The sequence below is a fragment of the Lissotriton vulgaris genome, chromosome 4_1 (genome assembly GCF_964263255.1).
Source record: "Lissotriton vulgaris chromosome 4_1, aLisVul1.2, whole genome shotgun sequence".
Lineage (NCBI taxonomy): Eukaryota > Metazoa > Chordata > Amphibia > Caudata > Salamandridae > Lissotriton > Lissotriton vulgaris.
Window position 1 is genome coordinate 1,398,281,498 of NC_141691.1, and position 21,376 is coordinate 1,398,302,873.

General features: G+C 47.8%; 1 protein-coding gene across 1 annotated transcript in view; it reads left to right on the forward strand.

The window, feature by feature from the left end:
• LAMA3 (laminin subunit alpha 3) overlaps nucleotides 1–21,376 on the forward strand; it is a 1,118,674-nt gene that overhangs the window by 503,431 nt on the left and 593,867 nt on the right. The window contains exon 17 of the mRNA XM_086917979.1: nucleotides 14,830–14,967. Within this exon, the coding sequence (XP_086774105.1) occupies nucleotides 14,830–14,967 (138 nt within the window). The remainder of the gene's footprint in view (nucleotides 1–14,829; nucleotides 14,968–21,376) is intronic.

A 21,376-nucleotide genomic window follows, 5' to 3' on the forward strand; every position in this document is an offset into this window, starting at 1 on the left:
AGTCGGATTCCGGAGGAAGGACGTGCAGCAAACCGCAGTGTTCTTAGATGGTGCCTACGGATGCAGGGTGACTACTCCTTAGTCACAAGGGAGAAATCTTGAGAAGAAGTCGAGAGTTCCTTTCGTAGAAAGTAGTTTCTTGATTCAAAGATGATCTAATTTGGAAGGGTTCCCGCTCCTGCCTTTATCCTAAAGAAAGGGGTGGGTACGCGACTAGGTCCTGCCCTAGGGGTGGGACCAGGAAGGGGGGTGGTTACACCCCTCTCCCATGCCGGACTTTCCCCAGGCCAGGGGCTGGTGTGCCCCTGGAACTGGTTCTAGCCGGCCTATGCATAGTGAGCACCGGGGTGCCACTTGCAGTCACCTTCCTGTAAAGCCCTGCCTACCCAGGATACACAAAACCCTGTCTGGGATGGTGCTAGCACCGCCCCTGACAGGAAACCCTTTGTCCAAGCTCCCCTCACTGGAAGGACTCCCAGCTGTAGGGGGTCAGACTTGTGTCTGTGGTGGCAGCATCCATTTTGTGATGCTGAGGCTCGAGTTAACTTTAACCGGGGTTCACAGTTACATGTCGTGTCCCTCTAGAAGGGTGGAATGCTAACCCCGTCGCCAGAATTGGCGAGGGGTTAGTATTCCAATTCGTATGACACCTTACTCGACATGTTTTGATAAAGCGATACCAGAGTTGGCATATAACCGCGAGGATTATAATGCACTTAAGAGTATATTATTATTATTATTATTATTATTGCATTTATTGAGCGCACAGCTACCCGGAGGTTTCCCGGCGCTTGCCTTGGGAACCCGTCCTGGCTTTTCCCTGTGAGATAGCCCCTACAGGGCATCCCCAAGGTGAAAGTCAGGCATCCCGCCGCAGGGGGGCCGTTGTGGAGATTAAGCAAGCTTAATGCCCAGAGTTGCAGAGTGAGAACCCATGATTAGAGCAGGCACCGAAGCGAGAATTATCGAGTCCGTGGACATTTGAGCTCAAGACCCTGCCGCGTCTGGAATTGAACCCTGGTCCAGGGTCTGACCTCAGCTTCCGGGTCTGTCTGCTCTACACCGTGAGCCACTCTTCTCCACACATATCATATGGTACGCGTTATCATGGAACAGCTATTAGGACTTAGTTCCGCAAGCTGCAAACGGGCTCAGCTCATGCCAGAGCACCATCTCACATGATTCCAAGCACTCTGCCTTCAGGATTGTTAAGGCCTGCTATAGGAGTGACTTATAGGAATCTATGTGTCCATTTTAGGGTTAGATATAGGTATACTATATCTACAGCAAAGGGTGATTACACCACCTTGCCCCAGCTGTCGTGCAGCCAGTTGTGTCAGATTTAGATGGCCAGCCAGGGGTGGCATAATACATGCTGCAGCCCCTGGTAGGCCCTGGGTACACCTATGCCCTGAGTTACAGGGTCTGATAAGGTGGCCCAGTACCAATTGGTAAATGCACCTAAGGTACACGTTGTAATTTAGTGAGAGAACAGCTAGGCTGTGGGTCTGATTAGCAGGCCCACAGCCAGAGAAAGTCGTGAAACAAAAGCAAAAACAAATCTGGGTGATCATAGGATTGCAGACCCTACTCTCCTACATGACCCCCCCCCCCCCCCCTCCCCAAACTTTGGGACAATAAACTAACCTTGACCAGGTGAGTCTTCTTGCTCTAAGTGGAAATACCTGGAGAGCGCATCTGCATTGCCATGATCAGTGCCAGGTCTATGCTCCACTGTAAAATCCATCCCCTATAGGGAAATGGGCCACCTAAGCAGTTTGGGGTTTTCACCCTTCATCTGATTTAGCCATAAGAGGGGCTTATGGTCGGTCTGAATCTTGAAATGAGTGCCAAACAAGTATGGCCTCAGTTTCTTCAGGGCCCAAACCACAGCAAAGGCCTCCCTCTCAATAGCTGACCAATTTTTCTCTCTGGGAGTCAGCCTTCTGCTAATGAAAGCAATTGGCTGGTCATGACCATCAAAATTCAGCTGAGATAGAACAGCTCCCACACCCAACTCAGAAGCATCTGTTTGGACAATGATTGGTTTGGAGTAGTCTGGACTCTTTAGGATAGGTGCTGTGCACATGGCCTGCTTTAGGTCATCGAATGCTTTTTGACAGCCTGCTGTCCACTGAACTTTCTTTGGCATTTTCTTACTTGTCAGTTCATTAAGTGGAGTCACAATTGATCCATAATTTCTGACAAACTTCCTATAGTAACCAGTCAGGCCCAAGAAAGCTCGAACCTGAGTCTGGGTGGTTGGAGGAGCCCAGTCCCTGATTGACTGTATCTTGCTCTCCAGTGGCTGAACCTGGCCTCCACCTACAAGGTGGCCCAGGTATACAACCTGTGTCTGCCCTATCTGGCACTTGGTGGCCTTGATAGTGAGGCCTGCTGCTTGCAGTGCCTCTAACACTTTCCTCAGGTGGACCAGGTGATCCTCCCAGGTGGAACTAAAGACAGCTATATCATCAAGAAATGCTGCACAGAAGTCATCCAGCCCAGTGAAGACCTGATTCACCAACCTTTGGAAGGTGGCAGGTGCATTTTTCAAACCAAAGGGCATTACCACAAATTGATAATGCCCACCAGGGGTAGAAAATGATGTTTTGGGCTTGGTTTCCTCAGCTAATCTGATTTGCCAATACCCAGCTGTTCAAATGTACTTAAGTAGTTGGCAGAAGCCAATCTATCTATAAGCTCATCTGCCCTTGGTATTGGGTGGGCATCAGTCTTAGTGACTGCATTGAGGCCTCTGTAGTCTACGCAAAACCTCATCTCTTTCTTACCACCCTGGGTGTCAGGCTTTGGCACTAGAACTACTGGACTAGCCCAAGGGCTATCTGAGGGCTCAATGACTCCCAGCTCCAACATTTTCTGCACTTCAGTTTTGATGCAGTCTCTAACATGATCAGGCTGCCTGTAGATTTTACTCTTGACTGGCAGGCTGTCACCAGTGTCAACCTCATGGGTACACCAATTGGTTTGACTGGGTGTCAGAGAAAACATATGCCTGAAGGATTGAAGAACTTGTTTGCAATCCTTCTGTTGATGCTCAGAGAGGCTGCCACAAAAGACAACACCATCTACTGATCCATCATCAGGATTCTGAGTGAGCAGGTCTGGGAGAGGGTCACTCTCTTCCTCCTGTCCCTCATCTATGGCCATGAGCAAGCTCATGTCCTTCCTGTTGACATATGCTTTGAGCCTATTCACATGGAGCACCCTGTGGGGGCTCCTGGGAGTTCCAAGGTCCACCAGGTAGGTGACCTCTCCCTTTTGCTCAAGGATTGTGTGGGGCCCAGACCATTTGTCTTTGAGTGCTGCTGGGGCCACTGGTTCCAGCACCCACACCTTCTGTCCAGGCTGATACACAGTCAGGACAGCCTTTTGGTCATGCCAAGCTTTTTGGAGTTCTTGGCTGGCCTTAAGGTTTTCAGATGCCTTCTCCATATACTCAGCCATCCTGGAGCGGAGACCAAGTACATAGTCCACTATGTTGGTTGCAGGCTTTTTGAGAGGTCTCTCCCATCCTTCCTTCACCAAACACAGGGGTCCTCTTACAGGATGCCCATACAGAAGTTCAAAAGGGCTGTAGCCAACCCCCTTCTGTGGGACCTCTCTGTAAGCAAACAAAAGGCAGGGTATCAGGACATCCCATCTACGCCTGAGCTTTTCAGGTAGTCCATGAATCATCCCTTTTAGGGTCCTGTTGAACCTTTCAACAAGCCCATTGCACTGTGGATGATAGGGTGTGGTGAACTTGTAGTTGACACCACATTCCTTCCACATAGCAGTTAGATAGCTTGCCATGAAGTTTGCACCTCTGTCAGAAACAACCTCCTTAGGGAAGCCCACTCTGGAGAATACTCCAACTAGGGCTCTTGCCACTACAGGTGCTGTAGTGGTCCTAAGTGGAATAGCTTCAGGATACCTGGTGGCATGATCCACTACCACCAGTATAAACTTGTGCCCTGATGCTGTCTGGCGTTCCATTGGTCCAACAATGTCAATCTCCACTCTTTCAAAGGGTACCCCCACCACAGGCATTGGTATAAGGGGGGCCTTTGTTGTGCCACCTGACTTACCACTGGCTTGGCAAGTGACACAGGAGCGACAAAACTCCCTGGTATCTCCATTCATGTGAGGCCAGTGAAAGTGTGAGACAAGCCTGTCCCAAGTCTTTGTCTGGCCTAAGTGTCCTGCTAAGGGAATCTCATGGGCCAAGGTAAGAAGGAAACCTCTCTGAGACAAGGGGATAACCAGCCTCCTGGTTGCACCAGGTTTGGGGTCTCTTGCCTCAGTGTACAGGAGTCCATCATCCCAGTATACCTTGTGGGTACCTGTGGCGTTCCCTGCAGCCTCAGCAGCAGCCTGCTGTCTGAGGGGTTCAAGGGAAGGGCAGTCTAACTGTTCCTTCCCCAGGTCTTCTCTTGAGGGTCCCCATGAGCCCAGGAATTCAACTTGATCAAGTTCAAATTCTTTAGGCTCAGTTTCCCTCAGTTCCTGTAGGTCAGCCTCCTCTGAGACTTGATCCTCAACCTGGGGCAAGGGGGAAGGCAATGCCTTAACCCTACTTCTCTTCTTCTTGGAAGGTGGCTGGTCCATTGTTCCAGGATCCAGCACCTGTTCAGTGGGGCATCTTCTGGCCTGTGACCTAGTCACAGCAAGCACATGTGCTGGCAAGCCTAACATTTCCATGTGAGTCCTCTGCTCCACTTCTGACCATTGTGATGACTCCAAATCATTGCCCAACAAGCAATCCACTGGGAGGTCTGAACTAACTACAACCTTCTTTTGGCCATTTACCCCTCCCCAGGAGAAAGCAACAATCGCCATACTATGACTGGTAGTGACGTTGCTAGCATTGGTCACCAGGAAATCTGTACCTGGCATGATCTGTCCGGGGTCCACAAAGTTAGGTGTCACCATGGTGACACTGGCACAAGTGTCCCTATAGGCCTGAGCCATTTTGTCATTTATCAAAGGTGTCTGCCTGTATTTGCCCAAAGTATTAGGACTGACATCAGGGGATATATCCACATCCCCTGTACAGACAAGGACAGCCTGAGTGAGTGTGCCAACTAAGTTGTCATACCCCTCAGAACCCAAGGTTAACCCAACTAATCCCTTGGGAGGTGCACCACTACTGCTGGCTGTACTAGGGGGCACAGGTGCCTTAGGGGCTGCAGTAGTAGGAGTCTGCCCTCCTTTCTTGGTGCACTCACTAAACCAGTGAGTTTTACTTTTACAGTACTGGCACCACCTTTTAGACTGGCCTTCTTGAGTCTTCTTCTTCTGGGAAGCCTGACCCCCACCCTCTTTGTTTTGTTGGGGACCTGTTGAAGACTTCTGGTCATTTTGTTCACCTTTGGTATCTTTACCCTTCTGGTCTGCTTTCTTCTGACCACCCTGGTTCTGGCCCTGGTTCTGCTTAACTCTTGTTCTGACCCATCTGTCTGCCTTCTTTCCCAATTCTTGGGGAGAGGTCAGATCTGAGTCAACAAGATGCTGATGCAACAACTGGTTCTGACAATTGTTTAAAATCTGTTCCCTCATGATCAGATTATACAATCCTGTGTAATAAGTAACCTTAATGCCCAGCAACCAGCCCTCCAAAGCCTTAGTGGCACAATCTACAAAATCAGACCAATCCTGAGACTGAGTTTTCTGGGTATCCCTGAACAGCAACCTGTACTTCTCAGTGGTTAGGCCAAACCCATCTATCAGTGTATTTTTCAGGACTTGGTAATTGTTAGCATCCTCAGCTCTAGTAGTGAGGAGCTTATCTCTACCTTTACCTTCAAAGGAGAGCCACAAGACAGCTGCCCACTGACTCTGGGGGACGCACTGGACAGTGCAGGCCCTCTCCAAAGCAGTTATCCATTTGTGGATATCATCCCCTTGTTTAAAGGGGGGCACTATCTTACTCAAGTGTCTAGTGTCTAAACCCCTGTCCCTATTGCTAGGTAAAATGCTGCCACCAGTGGAATCTAGTCCACTTAACTTTTGCTCTCAAGCAAAGGCAAGCCTCTCTTTGGCCAGGGCAAGTTCTTCCCTTTCAATCCTCAGATTGGTCTCCCTCATCTTTGCTTCATGCTCCCTTCTCTTAGGGAATGACATCCCTCTACGAGAAGAGGTCTGAGAGCCATTGGTTCGAATGGAACTGCTAGAGCCTCTAGATAGAGACCTATCTCGTCCATTCCCAATGTTAAGCCTGCCTGAGAGTGGCCCTGGGGGTCCCCAAATCCATTCTCATGCCTGCTTAAGTTGGTCCTGGTTAGTCTACTGACTTCTACCTGACCCTTGTCTGCCTCATCCCCTGATGGCTCCTCTTCCTCTACCTCCTCTTCACCTTCTGCAGAGAGGTGGATGAGGTCAGGGTCACCTGGGGTTCCCTCTAAGGGGGCATATTCCTATCTGGATGAGAAGGATCTGTGTTGGCAGTCCTCCTGGCATCATAAGTCTCTAAGAGACCAATCAGAAAAGGAATGGTAGGGTTAGAACCCTGTTTTAGCTTCCTGGATGTACAGATTTGTCTCATCTCCTGGAAGCTAAGAGCAGCATATCTGGAAGGGACCTGTGGAGGGTCCACAACCACAAAAGGGGTCTCTGAAGACTCTCCGTGGTTAGACATGCTTCTAGTGTGGTGTAAGTGATGCACCTACCTACACTATTTGTTTGCCTACTGATCCCTTGCTAAGAGTTGTAGTCAGGGTGTGCTAGGCCTTGTTGAACTACAACAGCTGGTTCAGTAGAACTCAGAGTATTCTAAGCTAAGTTATATGTACCTATATATCTATGTGATCTTTCACAATGATATTCTTAGGATACGTGTGGTAAAACAACAGCAAGCTCAAATCCCAACCGCTGCTCACCAATGTGAGAAGTTGGCCTGATATATAATGTTCACTATTCTAGTGAGCACTTTGTATCAGTCCAAACAACCCTTATTGATGATTGGTTGTAAGTCAACCTTATAGACCAGCTATCCTAGTAGCATGGATACGAGCAGTCTTCGGGCTAAACTCTAGAGGGCGTGTTAAGCCAGCTGTTATACCATCACATATACCCCTTGAACACCAAGTGAAAGGACACCACACATGTGTTATGAAAATAAACAGTGTATTTATTTAGATCAAAACAGCCCTGGACTCTTTATGAGGACAGGGTACTAAGCACAAAACAAAAATACTTAAGTTCGCACAATTTACACAAATGCCCGAGGGGCACGAAAAACCATATACACTAAAAGTGGAATGCGAAATTACTAGCAGGTAAGTACTGGACTAATAGGCTTTGGAATCGCTAGGACTACGTTACTGAACCTTCAGATTACTAGTAGGAGGCCTAGGGAACTCGGGTGCAGAGTGGGCACTCTCACGCGGGATGCGGGACAAAGTCTATGGAGGCTAGAAATTGCAAAGTTAGTGTTATCAGGCGAACCCGACTAGTTAGGCTCAGTCCTCTCGCCCACCCTAGTTTCGGGGTGTCTTCGAGAGTCGTCTGTTCCGCGGCAGGACGGCCGCCACAAAAGCTCCCCGACCCTCTCAACATAAGGTTCTGCTCACTGTGTGCCACTCTGGCCCCTAATCTTGCCACTTTTCAGATACCCACCAGGGGGGTTCGTGTCTCCGAGGCGAGGCGCCCGCTCTCTCGGACTCAAAGACTTCCTGCCCCCAGCCCGGTCGGTAACCGACACCTCTTCAGCCACGCTCACGACGGCTCACCTCCAACCCTTCACAGGCGGGCACCGCCAGGCGAATGGGCAGGGCGTCTGCAGCTGGTTCAGCCCCTCAGTGCTTGGGCCCCCTTAGGGTGTTCCGGGCCGGCCGGTCACCTCCGGTATTAACACAGCTATTGTTAAATTCGCAACCGGCCGCACCGCTCACCACAGTCCCTGGCTTCTCCGGAATCGGAGGCTTCAGACCTCCCGACTTCTTACTCCTGTCCCCGAGCTCGCAGTGGGATCAGAGTTGCTGCAATGGGCCCCACAGGACTTCCGCCAATCGTGCGTGGGGTTTGCGCCTCAGGATAGAGCCCGGGCGGCGAGTCTCGAAACCCAGGAAGTTCGCCCCAGGACCACACGTCTCTACACAATTGGGTCTGTGGCCCAGACTGCTCGGCCTTCTCCACCCGCCGCAGCCAACAATCCTCTCGCCCACCCTAGTTTTCGGGGTGTCAGGCGATCTCGCTCTGTAACAAAAGATCTTTTTTGGCAAGGGTTCTTCCTCGGGGGTCGTCTGTTTTGCAGCAGGACTGCCGCCTTAAAAGCTACTCGACCCCCCTTCACAGAAGGTCCTGCTCACTATGCACCACTTTGGGCCCCAATCTCGCCGCTTTCCAGATACCCGTCTGGGGGGGGGGCTCGTGCCTCCAAGGGGATGCGTCCGCCCTCTCAAACTCAAAACTTCTTGCCCCCAGCCTGGTCAGTTACCGGCACCTCTTCAGCCGCGCTCACGGCGACTCACCGCGACATTTCACAGGCGGGCACTGCCGGGCGAATGTGCGGGGCATCTGCCGGGGGCTCAGCACCTCAGTCTCAGGGCCCCTCCCGGATCTTCCGGGCCGGCAGGTCACTTCCGGTTTTGATTGCGGCTGTTGTTGCTTTCGTAACCGGCCGCGCCACACACTACAGCCCCCGGCTTTCCTGGCCCCGGAGGCCTCAGATCTCCCGGCTTCTGACTCCGGTCCCCGACCTCGCAGCGGTACCGGAGTTGCTGCAATGGGTCCCACAGGACTTCCGCAAACCGCGTGTGGGGTTAGCGCCTCAGGATACAGCCAGGATATGGGGGCGAGGGCACAATCGCGGCAGAGCTGGTGTCCTACGCGGCCATCTTGGGCGAACGCTAGGCTCCTCCTCCTTGTTCTACTTTTTAATTCAATATTCAAACGCTTTTGAAATGTTTAATAACTAAAAACAATAAAACAGGGCTTGTGTGGAAAATATTTTATTTATAAAGTGGGATTATTTGCTAAATTATTCCAATTTTGCAGAAATGAATATGCCAAAATACGATTTTTGAGGGAGAGTGAAAAATTTCCTAGCTAACGTAACGGAAAGTTTCAATTCTATTAAGGATTAGGAGGCGAGGATTATGCAGTCCTTTCTTCTCTTTATTATAATCAGCACTTTAAAGAAAAAACAATCAAAACGTTTTTATCGAACCACAACTCCCATGAGCACATGGGATACAGTGTCCATAGTAACCAACAGCCAATCATGGATCCGTCCGCTGTATAACTAGCCATGACGTCCTATCCTCTTCCTCTTCTTCTCTGTGAGGCAGAACCCCAGGAAACATTCTTCAATCCTTCTGGTCTTGTCCTAAACCAAACAAGAAGACCGTTACCCAGCTCTTCTTACAAGAAGGAAGGCAAAAGGCAGTACACAGCATGCACCAGAATCAATATAGCTTGACAACTTGAACATTACCGGGTTTCAAACATGAATTCAAACAATATACTGTACTAACTCAAGTCATTGCATTAGCATAGCATTGAAGCAAATCGTAAAATGAATACTTACTGAAGTACGAAGGTGTACGGGTGGGACGAGACCGGCCCATCTCGGGAGGGATAGTCCTCGCCTCCTAGTCCTTAATAGAATTGAAACTTTCTGTTACGTTAGCTAGGAAATTTTTCATTCTATGTCAGGACGGAGGCGAGGATTATGCAGTTTCAAAGCTTATCCACCACAAGCTCTGCCGCGCCATAGATGGGCTTGATGTAAAACTTTTTGAATGTAGACTCCGAGGACCAGTCTGCTGCTGCCATGATGTCCTCTAGCCTACCGCCCACCTGAATGGCCTTAGAGGCCATGGCTCCCCTCACGGAGTGAGCTCCAAATCTGGTCACATCTATTCCCGCTTCGGTCATGATCAACAGACCCACCTAGCGATAGACGGAGCCGAAACCGCCTTAAAAGGCTTCTGCAGTGCTATGAGGAGCTGCCGTTCCCCAGGAGGGCGGCAGTCCGCTGTCATATCCTCATACGCCTTGAGGCAACGCACCACACACAACTTCGGATGATCCGTAAACGTCGGGTAGGACACTGACCTGATGCTAGTTTTGGTGCGTCTAGCAACCGTGAAAGTCACTCTCTCTGGAGTGAAGACACGTGCCGTGATATCCAATGCACGCACGTCAGAAACTCGCTTACACGAGACTAGACACAGCAAAATTGCCAGTTTAGATGACAGCTCTTTCCTGTTCAGATACTGGTTGTCACGCCAGGAGCTAAGGAACCTGAGGATGATGTTGACATCCCAGAGATTGTGATACCTGGGTTCTGCGGGTGTGGAAAGTCTGACACCCTTCATGAGCTTGCAAACCCAAGGATGCTCCCCCGCCGGCCTGCCGTCGATGTGAGAATGTCCCGCCGAAATAGAGGACCTGAAAGAGTTGATGGACCGGTAGGCCAAACCCGATTGGGCTAGTTCTGCCAGAAAATTCAGAATGTGGGTAACGTCAGCCCCCACGGGATCGGCGTGTCTTCCCAGACACCAACGACGCCACCGCTGCCAAGCCGATCGGTACCTCTTGACGGTACCTGGGGCCCAGGCTCTGCTGATGAGTTCCTCAGCGCCCGCCGAAAGGCGTCCGTCCTGCCAACGTCCCCGGAAATCCTCCACGCCATGAGGATTAAGGTTTCCTGAAGCACCAGCGGGTGCCCCTCTCCCAGGGGCCCCGAAAGTAGCGACGGGAACAAGGGCAGACGAATCGGACAGTCCCACGACAGCTCTAGTAGTGGGGGAAACCAGGCCTGAGCCCGCCAGAAGGGGATCACCAGGACCAGCGAGGCTCGTAGTCGGCGAACTTGTGCCGCTACTCGAGGAATAATGAGGAAAGGGAGAAAGGCGTACGCCTGTTCCGTCGACCAGATCTGTAAGAAAGCATCGACCGCAATCGCTTCCGGGTCCGGCCTCCAGCTCACGAACCTCGGAAGTTGACGGTTGAGCCGGGAAGCAAACAGGTCCAGTGAGAACGGTCCCCAAGTCTCCATCAAATCTTGGAAGACCGCGGGGTGCAGCCTCCAATCGCTGAAATCCTGGAAGTTCCTGGAATGCCAGTCCGCGATCGAGTTCTGCGTGCCCGGGAGATATTCCGCCAAGACTGAAATCCGTTTCTCTAGGCAATAGTGCCAGAAGTCTTTCGCCAGGTTCGTCAGCGCCTTGGACCGAGGCCCGCCTAGGCGATTGACATACTGTACCGCCGACACGTTGTCCATGCGCAGCAGGATGCAGCACGACACTTGGTTCTGTGTCAGAGACTTCACCGCGAAAGAGCCCGCTAGAAGCTCCATGCAGTTGATGTGAAGCTGTAGCACGTCCTCTGACCACCGGCCCCCCATCATGACATTGCCGCAACGGGCTCCCCAGCCCGCTCTGCTGGCATCCGATTCGATGATCAGGTCCGGGCTGGATCCGAAGATCGCCCTCCCGTTCCATGCACTCATGTGCTCTATCCACCATCGTAACTCCGTCCTCGTTTCCTCTGTAAGGGAGATGAGTTCGGAGTAAGTAAGCCCCTTCCGGAGGTGTTGCGCCTTCAGGCGCTGAAGTGCCCTGTAATGCAACGGGCCCGGAAAAATCGCCTGAATCGAGGATGATAGAAGGCCCACTATTCGAGCCAGGTGCCGAAGGGAGATCCTGTCCTTCCGCAGAGTCTGGGAAAGTTCCTTGCGGATCTTGTTCACCTTCTGCTGTGGGAGGCTGAGGCAGGCCGTGTCGGAATCTATGAGGAAACCCAGAAAGGTAATCTGTCTCCTCAGAAGAAGTTCTGACTTCTGAGCGTTCACTACAAACCCCAAATCCTGGAGCAGGGAATAGTCATGGTCAAGTGTGACCGAAGTCGTTCCAGCGACTGATCCATGATCAGGATGTCGTCGAGATATATGATCATCCGCACGCCTCTCTCGCGTAGCGTCTCCACTACCGGCCGAAGGAGCTTCGTAAAGCACCAAGGGGCCGACGAGAGACCGAATGGGAGAGCTTGAAATTCGAAGACCTCCTCGTTCCATAAGAACTGCAGGAAGCGCCTGTGAGGGGGAAAGATCGGTACCGTGAGGTACGCGTCCTTCAAGTCCAGGCGAACCATCCAATCCCCCTGTAGGAGAATGTCGCGTAACAGATGGATTCCCTCCATCTTGAAATGGCGGTAAACCAGCCATTCGTTGAACTCCCGTAAGTTGATAACCGGGTGAAACCCCTTGTCCTTTTTCTGGACCAGAAAAATGTTGCTCAAGAACCCCGCAGGGTGAAGGTGTGTTTTGCGAATCGCACCTTTTTTGAGGAGTTCTATGATCTCGTTTTCGAATTCTGTCTTCTGTGGAAAAAACCAAGGGGCGAGGGCGAACCCTCTGGTGGGGAGTGCCATAGAATTCTATCCGGAAGCCCCTGACCGTCTGGAGAACCCAAGGGTCTGAGGAGATTTTGCACCAGTTGTGGAGATGATCCCGTAGCCTCCCCCCAGAACGGATGGGGAAAAAAGGGTAACACTCACCGGATGGGCCTCCCGGTGCATTGGCACCGCCGTGATAGCCTCTGCCGCGCCCTCTGCCGGCGCCCGACTCGGGTAGAAGTTCCCCTGGCGACTGTCATTCCAGCCGTTGTTACGACGCTGCTGGGTTTTGTTGTTAGGGCCTTGCTGGGATTGGCGGCCGGAGGAGCGACCCCGTCCTGGTCCGGCCCCTGCAAAAACCCGTCCAGGGAAAATTTTCTTGATGGAAGATTGTGCTCTGTCTAAAGCAGAGAAAGTTGTGACGAACTTATTTAATTCCTTTATAAAAGGTTCTCCAAAGAGTTTGCCTTGTGCAATAGGGCCTGCCTCCGAAGTGGCTAGATCTCCGAGTTTTGGATCAATCTTGATGAGCAGAGATCTCCTTCGCTCTGCTGCCAACGCACAGTTGGCGTTGCCCAGGAAGCATAGGGCTCTCTGTGCGCAACCTGCCACGACCTCCGTGGACATCGCCGTCCCTGACTCCTTGGCCCTCTCGGCTAACTGGATAATCTGGGTCACGGGACCCACGGCGTCCAGGAGCTTATCCTGGCAGTTGCGCCAGGATCGATCTATGCCCCTCCTAGGGTCCTTCATAAATTTAGCGAAGAACGCATAGAGCTTTTCGTCAATGTCTGGAGTGGCTGCCACTCTGCCTTCCAGCTTAGGGCGAGGGCACTCACCCCGCATGCGGGTCCTAACCTCTTTGTCTAGAGGTTGGCGTACCTTACCAGCTACATATGCAGCTACCTTGGGGTCCAAGATCCACTCCGACGATCTCGGGTGGTAGATTTTTGTGGGATCGAACATATCTGGGGTCTTGTCATCCCCCTCCACGGATTCCGAGGAATGGGACGCAGGACGCCAGGGACGTCCCGAGTAGCCATCCTCGTCGGCCGAGGACTCATCGTCGTCGGTAACACCCTCTCCCTCCAAGGGGAAACCATCCTCCTGGTCAGAGTCCGGGGCGACCTCGTCGCCATCCTCTCTGGGGAAAAATCCCTCCCGGCAGGGTAATGTTTTGAGCGTTCGCACACTCTTCCGGAAGGAGTCCCTCAAGCGATCGAACTCCTCCAAGTGCCCCGCGTGACGCTTCGCTGACTTCTTCCCACCACCCTGCACACCTTTGGTTCCGCGGTCCGCAGGATCTGCGCCACTAAACACCCCGGGGAGACTCTGTGTGAGGGCATCCACTCTCTCCCTCAAAGGTGCCAGTACCGTGTCCAGCGCCTGCGAAAGCGCGCGACCAACCGCCGGTGGCAAGGGCTGGGTGCAGCTTATTTGATCCGCCTCCTGAATGGGGGGGTTTGACTGCTCAACAGTCTGCATTTCATTGAGGGTGTGAGCACAGTAACACCTTAATTAAACTCACAAGGTAGCCCCCTCGCCGGTGCTCAGGCAGTACCGCCGTCCGATTTCAGTTGCGGTGACTGAAAGCCGCCACCAGGTGGCGCAGCGCAGACAGCGCGAACGAGTACACCGAGCCGGTGTCAGAGGCGAGGGTTGGTGAGGTAGGAAACTCCCGCCTCAGCGCGCCGTCCCGCAAGGCAAGAACCACGAGCGCAGCCTTAATCCTTGCGGTGGCGCCCCACAGGGCCGAGGGAAAGCGAGGACGCTCTCCACAGAGCCCGCGATCGAACGGCAGAGACGGCGCAAGCAGCGCCTGACGCGCGTCGAACTGCCGTAATGCCTAAAAGGAGAAAAAGCGCACCACAGAGTAAGCGCTACTGCACAGGCACGAAAGAACCACTAAATTTATCAAAAACACGCAATATGTCAGAAAAGTAAAAGAGGGTGACTTATCTGACGAGCAGAGAAGAAAGAGGAAGAGGATAGGACGTCATGGCTAGTTATACAGCGGACGGATCCATGATTGGCTGTTGGTTACTATGGACACTGTATCCCATGTGCTCATGGGAGTTGTGGTTCGATAAAAATGTTTTGATTGGTTTTTCTTTAAAGTGCTGATTATAATAAAGAGAAGAAAGGACTGCATAATCCTCGCCTCCGTCCTGACATAGAATTAAAATGTCATCAATAGTGTGCTTCCACAAGTCTGTAAATTCATGAAATTGCAGAGTTCTCAATTGCACAAGATGTTGCCCACGGAAAATAAATCCCAGATACAGACGGAAATTCCCAATATTCTCTTATCATCAATTTAAATGTCTTTTGTGTCTAGTGTAAAATGTAGCATCTGGTCACGTGTTACCTGTTACCCATTCCTCCAGGTGATTCAAATCTTGACATATATCCTTTGCAACAGTGATTTGCGACATGCGATTTGTTTATTTGAATATTTATATCTGTGAAAATATTTCTGCTTAGCTTGCCGCTGTTCAATTGATGGATCCTATCAGAGTGCGTGTGATCCAGTAACAGGACAGTGTGAGTGTCGACTGGGTGTGACTGGACAACAATGTGACCGCTGCCACTCCGGATCCAACACCTTCCCGTTTTGTCAAGGTATGGTTTACCTTATTGTTACTATTCCAAGCTTCACCTCGTACCTAATAACACAAATTGTAATCCAAGTGTATACTTCAGGGCACAAATCCTAAAAAAAAGAATGGGGGGCTAATGGCATAAACAGTTCTTGATGATGTCACACATAATGACGGCACAGAATGTGATGTAACACCCCTGTAATATCCATTGTCTAAAGAGCACAGGCCCACTTTACAGTCAAAGCTGAGATCCAGGCGTTGCCCCATATTGGAATGTAAGTGTTTTTATGCATATGCATACCAAATATATGTGTACAACTACTTCTTATCTGTCAGTGCACAACAGTGAATCTTTTACACAAGGGAGTCTATAATTAAATAAATATAACTGGATAAGGGCAGGTATTGATTAAGAAACGTAACCCTTTTATTATTGTCATTCATATTTAAAACTAATTTTGATGGTATCAGGGATGGCAATTTTTGTTGATAGATTGAAATATGTGGTATGGAGAATAAAGTTTGTCAATATGTTTGTTTTGCCAGTGCACTAAAGCTATATGTGCAATTTACAAAAGCTTCAGATGAATTTAGACACTTAGAAATGTGAAAAGAAAATTTCTGATAATCCAGCTGAAGTTTTTCCTCCTGGGCACAATATTATTTAATTTATTTATATTCTTATTTATCTTTTAATTTGAGTTGTCCTTCATTTGGTCCTCCGATGGATCTTGCTTGTTGCATTGATCTGTGAAGGAAACTAGGGTGTCAACCGTTGGCTACACAACAAGGACCAACAATTGGTAACCAACTTACAAATTAATGATCACGTTCAAATATACCACCCCCAATACCATACTGTAAAGGTATAGGATGCCAACTGGAAGTCCAAACCTCCTAAAGAAGTTTAATAGAGCCAAAGTCACACAGACCAACAGCTCAGCTACTGCTGTACAGAACAACAACAAGACTTGCTGTTCTGAAAATAATCTATGACTATCTTTGCTATGCATTAGAATCTAGATATCGTATGCACAGACTCTGTGGAAAGAACATTAGTCAATTTAAAAGACTCAGACAATGAAGTCTTTAATTAGTGTTGCATTAGGCAATAAAATTAAGGCAACAATCAGCATTGAGAAGGTTCAGTCATGAGTCTTAGACAACAATATGATGTAGTATCAAACTACACATTGGATAAGGAAGCAGTTCCCAAAGTCCATAGAGAAAGTTATTTAACTAGAGGTTAATGAAATTCCAGTGCAGTAAGTGGAATGAAGGAATGTGACCCTTTTTTGCCTGCAGAGTGGACTTGGGGCAGACCAACTGATCAGTCGGAAGAAAAGAATCCCCAAAATGACTATTTCTTTTAAAAGCACTATGAGGGGCCGACCAATTTATTTAGCTTAAAGCTAACTGCAATAGGCTAAATACATTGCTCATAGCCCTGGCAGTGCACCTCAAATCCACTTCCCCAGTAGGTAAGGATGTGTGCCACCCCTGCCTTCAGAGTCCTCGTGGAAGGTGGGCACCACACATAAGTTGCTTTGAAGAGTATGGTCAAGGGTCGGCCATTGTAATTCATTAACCTAATGAAATTGCCATTGAGTTAATTACTATGTCCTGCCCCTTATTGACCTGTGCGCCGAGTGGCACATGAATATCTTGTTTCTTGCACTCCTTTGTGCCAAGAACAGGGACATTTTTTTTGCAAGGCAATATGTCTGCATTGCCCCATTTAAAAAAAAAAATCAATGTAAACAGATTCAGAAACCACAGAACTGCCCGCCATTTCAAATCTGTTTATTGTGGACTGAAAAATAGGAATTTCGACCAACTCTAATTTTAATTATCTTCATAGGATTGTAGCATCCCATGCCAATAAAAAAGTGAACACTAAGGTTACCCTGCATATTTTATCAACAATTCTGAATTTTTAAACCACATATCATGTACATGGTATGGCTGTGGTTGTGTGTTGAGATTTTAACAATTTAATACAAATGCAAGAAGTAGGTATAATTGGCTGCTACACCTGAAAAAGGTACATCCATATGAAGATGGAATTCACCTCACCAAGGACTTAGGCACAATATGGCAGATGCATCCGCAATGAGTGAAGATCTTTCATTTAATTGTGCGAGCTACACAAATCAAATGAAAAAGAGGTGCAGAAATTGAACACAGGTTATGCCTTTTTTAAAAGCAATTGTGAGGAGATCATTGGCAGAGCAGAGGTAGAAGAGTGACTAGAAGCGCAGTGCATTTAAACCAGTCAGTCAAATATCTTTATTCGGTATATGTGCAAACCATAAAAGCATTCTAAAAAACAGTTTATGTTAGCAAATGTAAATCCCTAATATATAAAGCACAGTCAATACTCATAAATACATATAAAATCAATAAATAAAAATGGTACAAACTGATTACATTTTAACACAATGATAAAAATATACATGATTATAAGATATTAAGTTCTTTTCCTCCGGGTTCTTACAGCTGCAGATAAAAAATTAGCAATATTAAAAGTTTCCCATTCATTTGTCAACATTTGCAAATAGAGAAGGGCTGGTCTCACTTTGCAATTTTCACCCCGAGTGGGCTGGGTATGCTCAGACGTGAGTCCCAGGCTCTCCACATCACTGGAGTCAAGCTATCCAGGCTGAAAAAGGCTGATAGCCAGAAACCAGTCCTTGGATGCTTGATTCCGGTCTAGGAAAGACATGGCTTGGTAGTTCGGGCTGGACTGTTCCCATGAGTAACAGGGTCAAGGCTGATTTGCATATAGCCAGTGTCTGACCTAGGATGGTGTGGAGAGCAAGAAAACGATGGATTTAGGCCCAGATCTTTTTACTGGGGTGAATGTAAGACATTGTTCTTCATTCTGTCCATCAACTGTGTTGTTTGCAATTCTCACTTGCATAAAACCTTTGTTATTTAAAATTGGAAAAATAAAACGCTTCCTAATGACTGTAAGGTGCTCACAGAAAAATATGAAATGTATGATATCCTGCCCCGAGAAGCTATCGCAGGTACAGGGCCCAAGGTCATCTACCTTCTTCCAACCTTTCTGTTCACCGAGAAGAAAATGAAATTGATTGAGTCTAAATCTGATCAATAAAAAACGGTGATTGTTGTTTGTGACAAAGCCTAAATATGGTTCCATGGATAGTGTTGTTTTACATAGCTGGTGGGCCCTTACTGTCACCTTTTCCAGCTCTCTCTCTTCTCTATCCATGGTTGCTAAGTGCAGGTATGTTTCCTTGGACCATTTTATATCTCCCTTGTCTAGTGTTTCTGGGGAGTTGTATGATTCTGGTCTACCCAGCTTAACTGACAGCTTCTGGACGTATTTGAGCCAGGATACACACAACCCACGATTGAGTGACATACAATCTTTCAAGATATCATGGTTTAGCACTAAATCAGGGTTTAGCCAAGTAGCTATCCATTTCTGAAGGGGTGCCACAGCAATTGCATCTTCAACAAAGTCAATTCCACATTCCTGATGGACGATGTAATTGGCTGTTGTTTTAGGGACAGTTAGAAGGTTCTTTAAAAAGCTATCTTCGACAATCTGAATGGCCTTCGTATTTTTAATGCCCCACACATAGCTAGTGATATACACTTCGCTTTATATATTTGAATTAGGGCCTTCGTTGGCCTAGCTCCTAACTTCCTGGCAAAACCCAACACAGCCGATGTGGCTCTGATCAAAACAGGTTTTTTTGCTGTTTTTGGGTTCCCCAGGATCCTAAGTCGTCAAAAAATACTCCTAAATATGGAAACGACGAGACCCTGGTTAGTATATATCCCTCGCAATAAAGGGTTTTGACCTTTAGGGATTTCTGACGAATGGCCAATATATGTGATTTCGAAAAGTTTACACTTAAGTCTCATGACTTCATAAAGGCCGCGAAAGAGTCTAACAATAACTGGAGTCCCACTGCCGTTCTCGCTAGGAGTGCGGCGGCGTCCGCATGTAGAAGTACGGTAACCAAGCGATCTTTACAGGAGGCAGTTAGGGAGGAATCTAAGTTGTTGATATATAATGTAAAGAGCAGGGGCGCCAAAATACACCTCTTACATGAGCCTAACTAATTTGAATTAGGGGCACGTCTCGTCTCCCCAGTTAGGTAACTTGACCAAGCAGAAGGCATAACCACATCAGAGTTGCAGGGCATAGAGGAATGAACAAACACAAAGCCAAATTCAGATATGAAAAATAACTTGCTCTCCAGTTAATGTCAGATAGAAAACAAGCATTGGCAAAGACAATAGTTTGCACCTATGCAAGATCTGTTGGCTTTGTCCATGTTTTTTAGACATGTTGCACAGCAGCCTGGGCTGCTGTGCAACTAGCTTAAAGTTAAGAAAAAGCACTATGACACAGTCAGCTTTGACCGAATCCGAGCATTTGTTTTCTTTAAGCCTTGTTGCACAGCAGCCAGTGTTGCTATGCAATATTTTTAAAAACATTTAACAAAGTCAAATAGCACTCGTGAGAGCTTTTTGGCTTGGTTTGATGTTTTCATGCAGGACGGAAGGATTATAGGAGGCAGAGTGAACAATGGGGGGAGTTAGCAACACAACAGACATGGCGAGGAGGGCTGGGAGTCAAGCAACACGAGGGCAGTGTGGGGGAAGAGGGAGGGAGAAGCAACACAACAGAGAGCAGGCCGTGTTGTTTGGCAAGAGGTCGGAGAGGACAGTGAGTGGGAGGAGGAAGGGACTGAGATACATGCACTTGTATAGAGTGCATGAAACAACATTTTAAAAAAGTACTTGCAAGAGACTATGGCCAGTGAAAGGACACTGGTCGCAGACAGGAAGCTGTGCTAGGTCCATGCTCCACAGCAGGGACACACAGTGGAAGCGCTTGCAGGAAGGAGGAGGCGCTAACCAAGCGAAGTAAGGAAACCAAAGTGGCATGGAAGCCAACCAATGGTAAGTGAGTCCAATATACAGTAAAAAATGCGTATTAGGTTCTGCTGGAAAAATTATTATATGTTTCCACTTCCCCTGCCACTACATTGACTCAAGAAGAGAACTTCACTGAACCCCCACCTCCACTTTTTAGTCACCCCTCCTCAATTTATGATTAAATAACCTGTAATCTATTTTATACAACTTAAATTTGAAGTTTTAAGGGAGGTTGGTCTAGTGGTCAGGTGGAGTAGTGGAGTGTGTTGGAAAAATAACAAATAGTGTTTTTTATGTATGAAACTGTGTTTAGCAAAGAAAATCTGTTTGGCGCCTGTCAGCGCAATACCAAGTAAAGAATATCTTTCATTCATCAAACAGATAAATGATAAAGGGTATTTGCTATGTGCTTGATAAGCTGGTGACAGGAAAAAACCTGTACTATATAACAAGACAATCAGTAAACAGCAAAAACATTAATTAGATATATGTATGAGCAGGGTGATTGTAGCCGGATAGACAACATGGGTTTTTATATAACAACTTTATACCACAATTCTGCTCTTTCCAAGCGCTGCAAATGAAAGGTATTAATATTAACCATTTTATACTATGCAATTTACAGATCACAGAAGGGTGACAGGCCAAGTGTGCTTTACCAGGGTTTCAACTCTTCAGATCATCGCATTTGTAATCAGTGACCGATCAATTCACTGAGCTACGCTACTGGCAATACTTGTAAAGCAAATCTGCTAAGTTATTAAGAGCCAGACAAATTGAGAAAAACCTCTGCTTTTTAACGCTGATGGATAATCACTGAACTATTTCTGCCAACTGGATAAATACAAAATAATACCTCTGCCATCTATTTGGCATCCGTGTAAAAAAATTAATTCTCTGAAGCTGCCAGAAAGCAGGACGTGGTACCAAATAAATTACCAATACATTCATAGATTGAATTTGTATTATCTAACTGAACAATAAAAAAATAACCGATTCACTTCAGAAGCACCATAGGACATTTAAGGGATCGCTACCTCTTTTCCTTTATCACTATAGTACATTTCTTTTTTTATTTTATTTTTTATTACAATTTTTATTGAGGAGAGCATACAGGCAGTACATACATTGTAAAGTAGTCAATGATCTGGAATAAAAAAAAAACATTTTACATTAAAACCTATTTTTTTTCATTTGTCAATAGGAACCAACATGGATTAAATAACCACACCTTATCACCAAATATTTTTAAGAAAGACAGCAGAAGTCTGGCTAAACCATGGGGAAAAAAACATGTTCCTACTACCATGATTTCTAAAGTGCTAACAGTGCTAAATACTAAAATATACAGGATTGACTAATAACAGACCCTATTGGTGTTGTTTACATATACATCCTTATATAAGTAGTGTTTATTAGTAGTATGAACATTATAGCTGTACAAAAAACCTGCGGCATTACAGTACAAGGATGTATGATGTTACAACGCATGCTTTTACCACGCA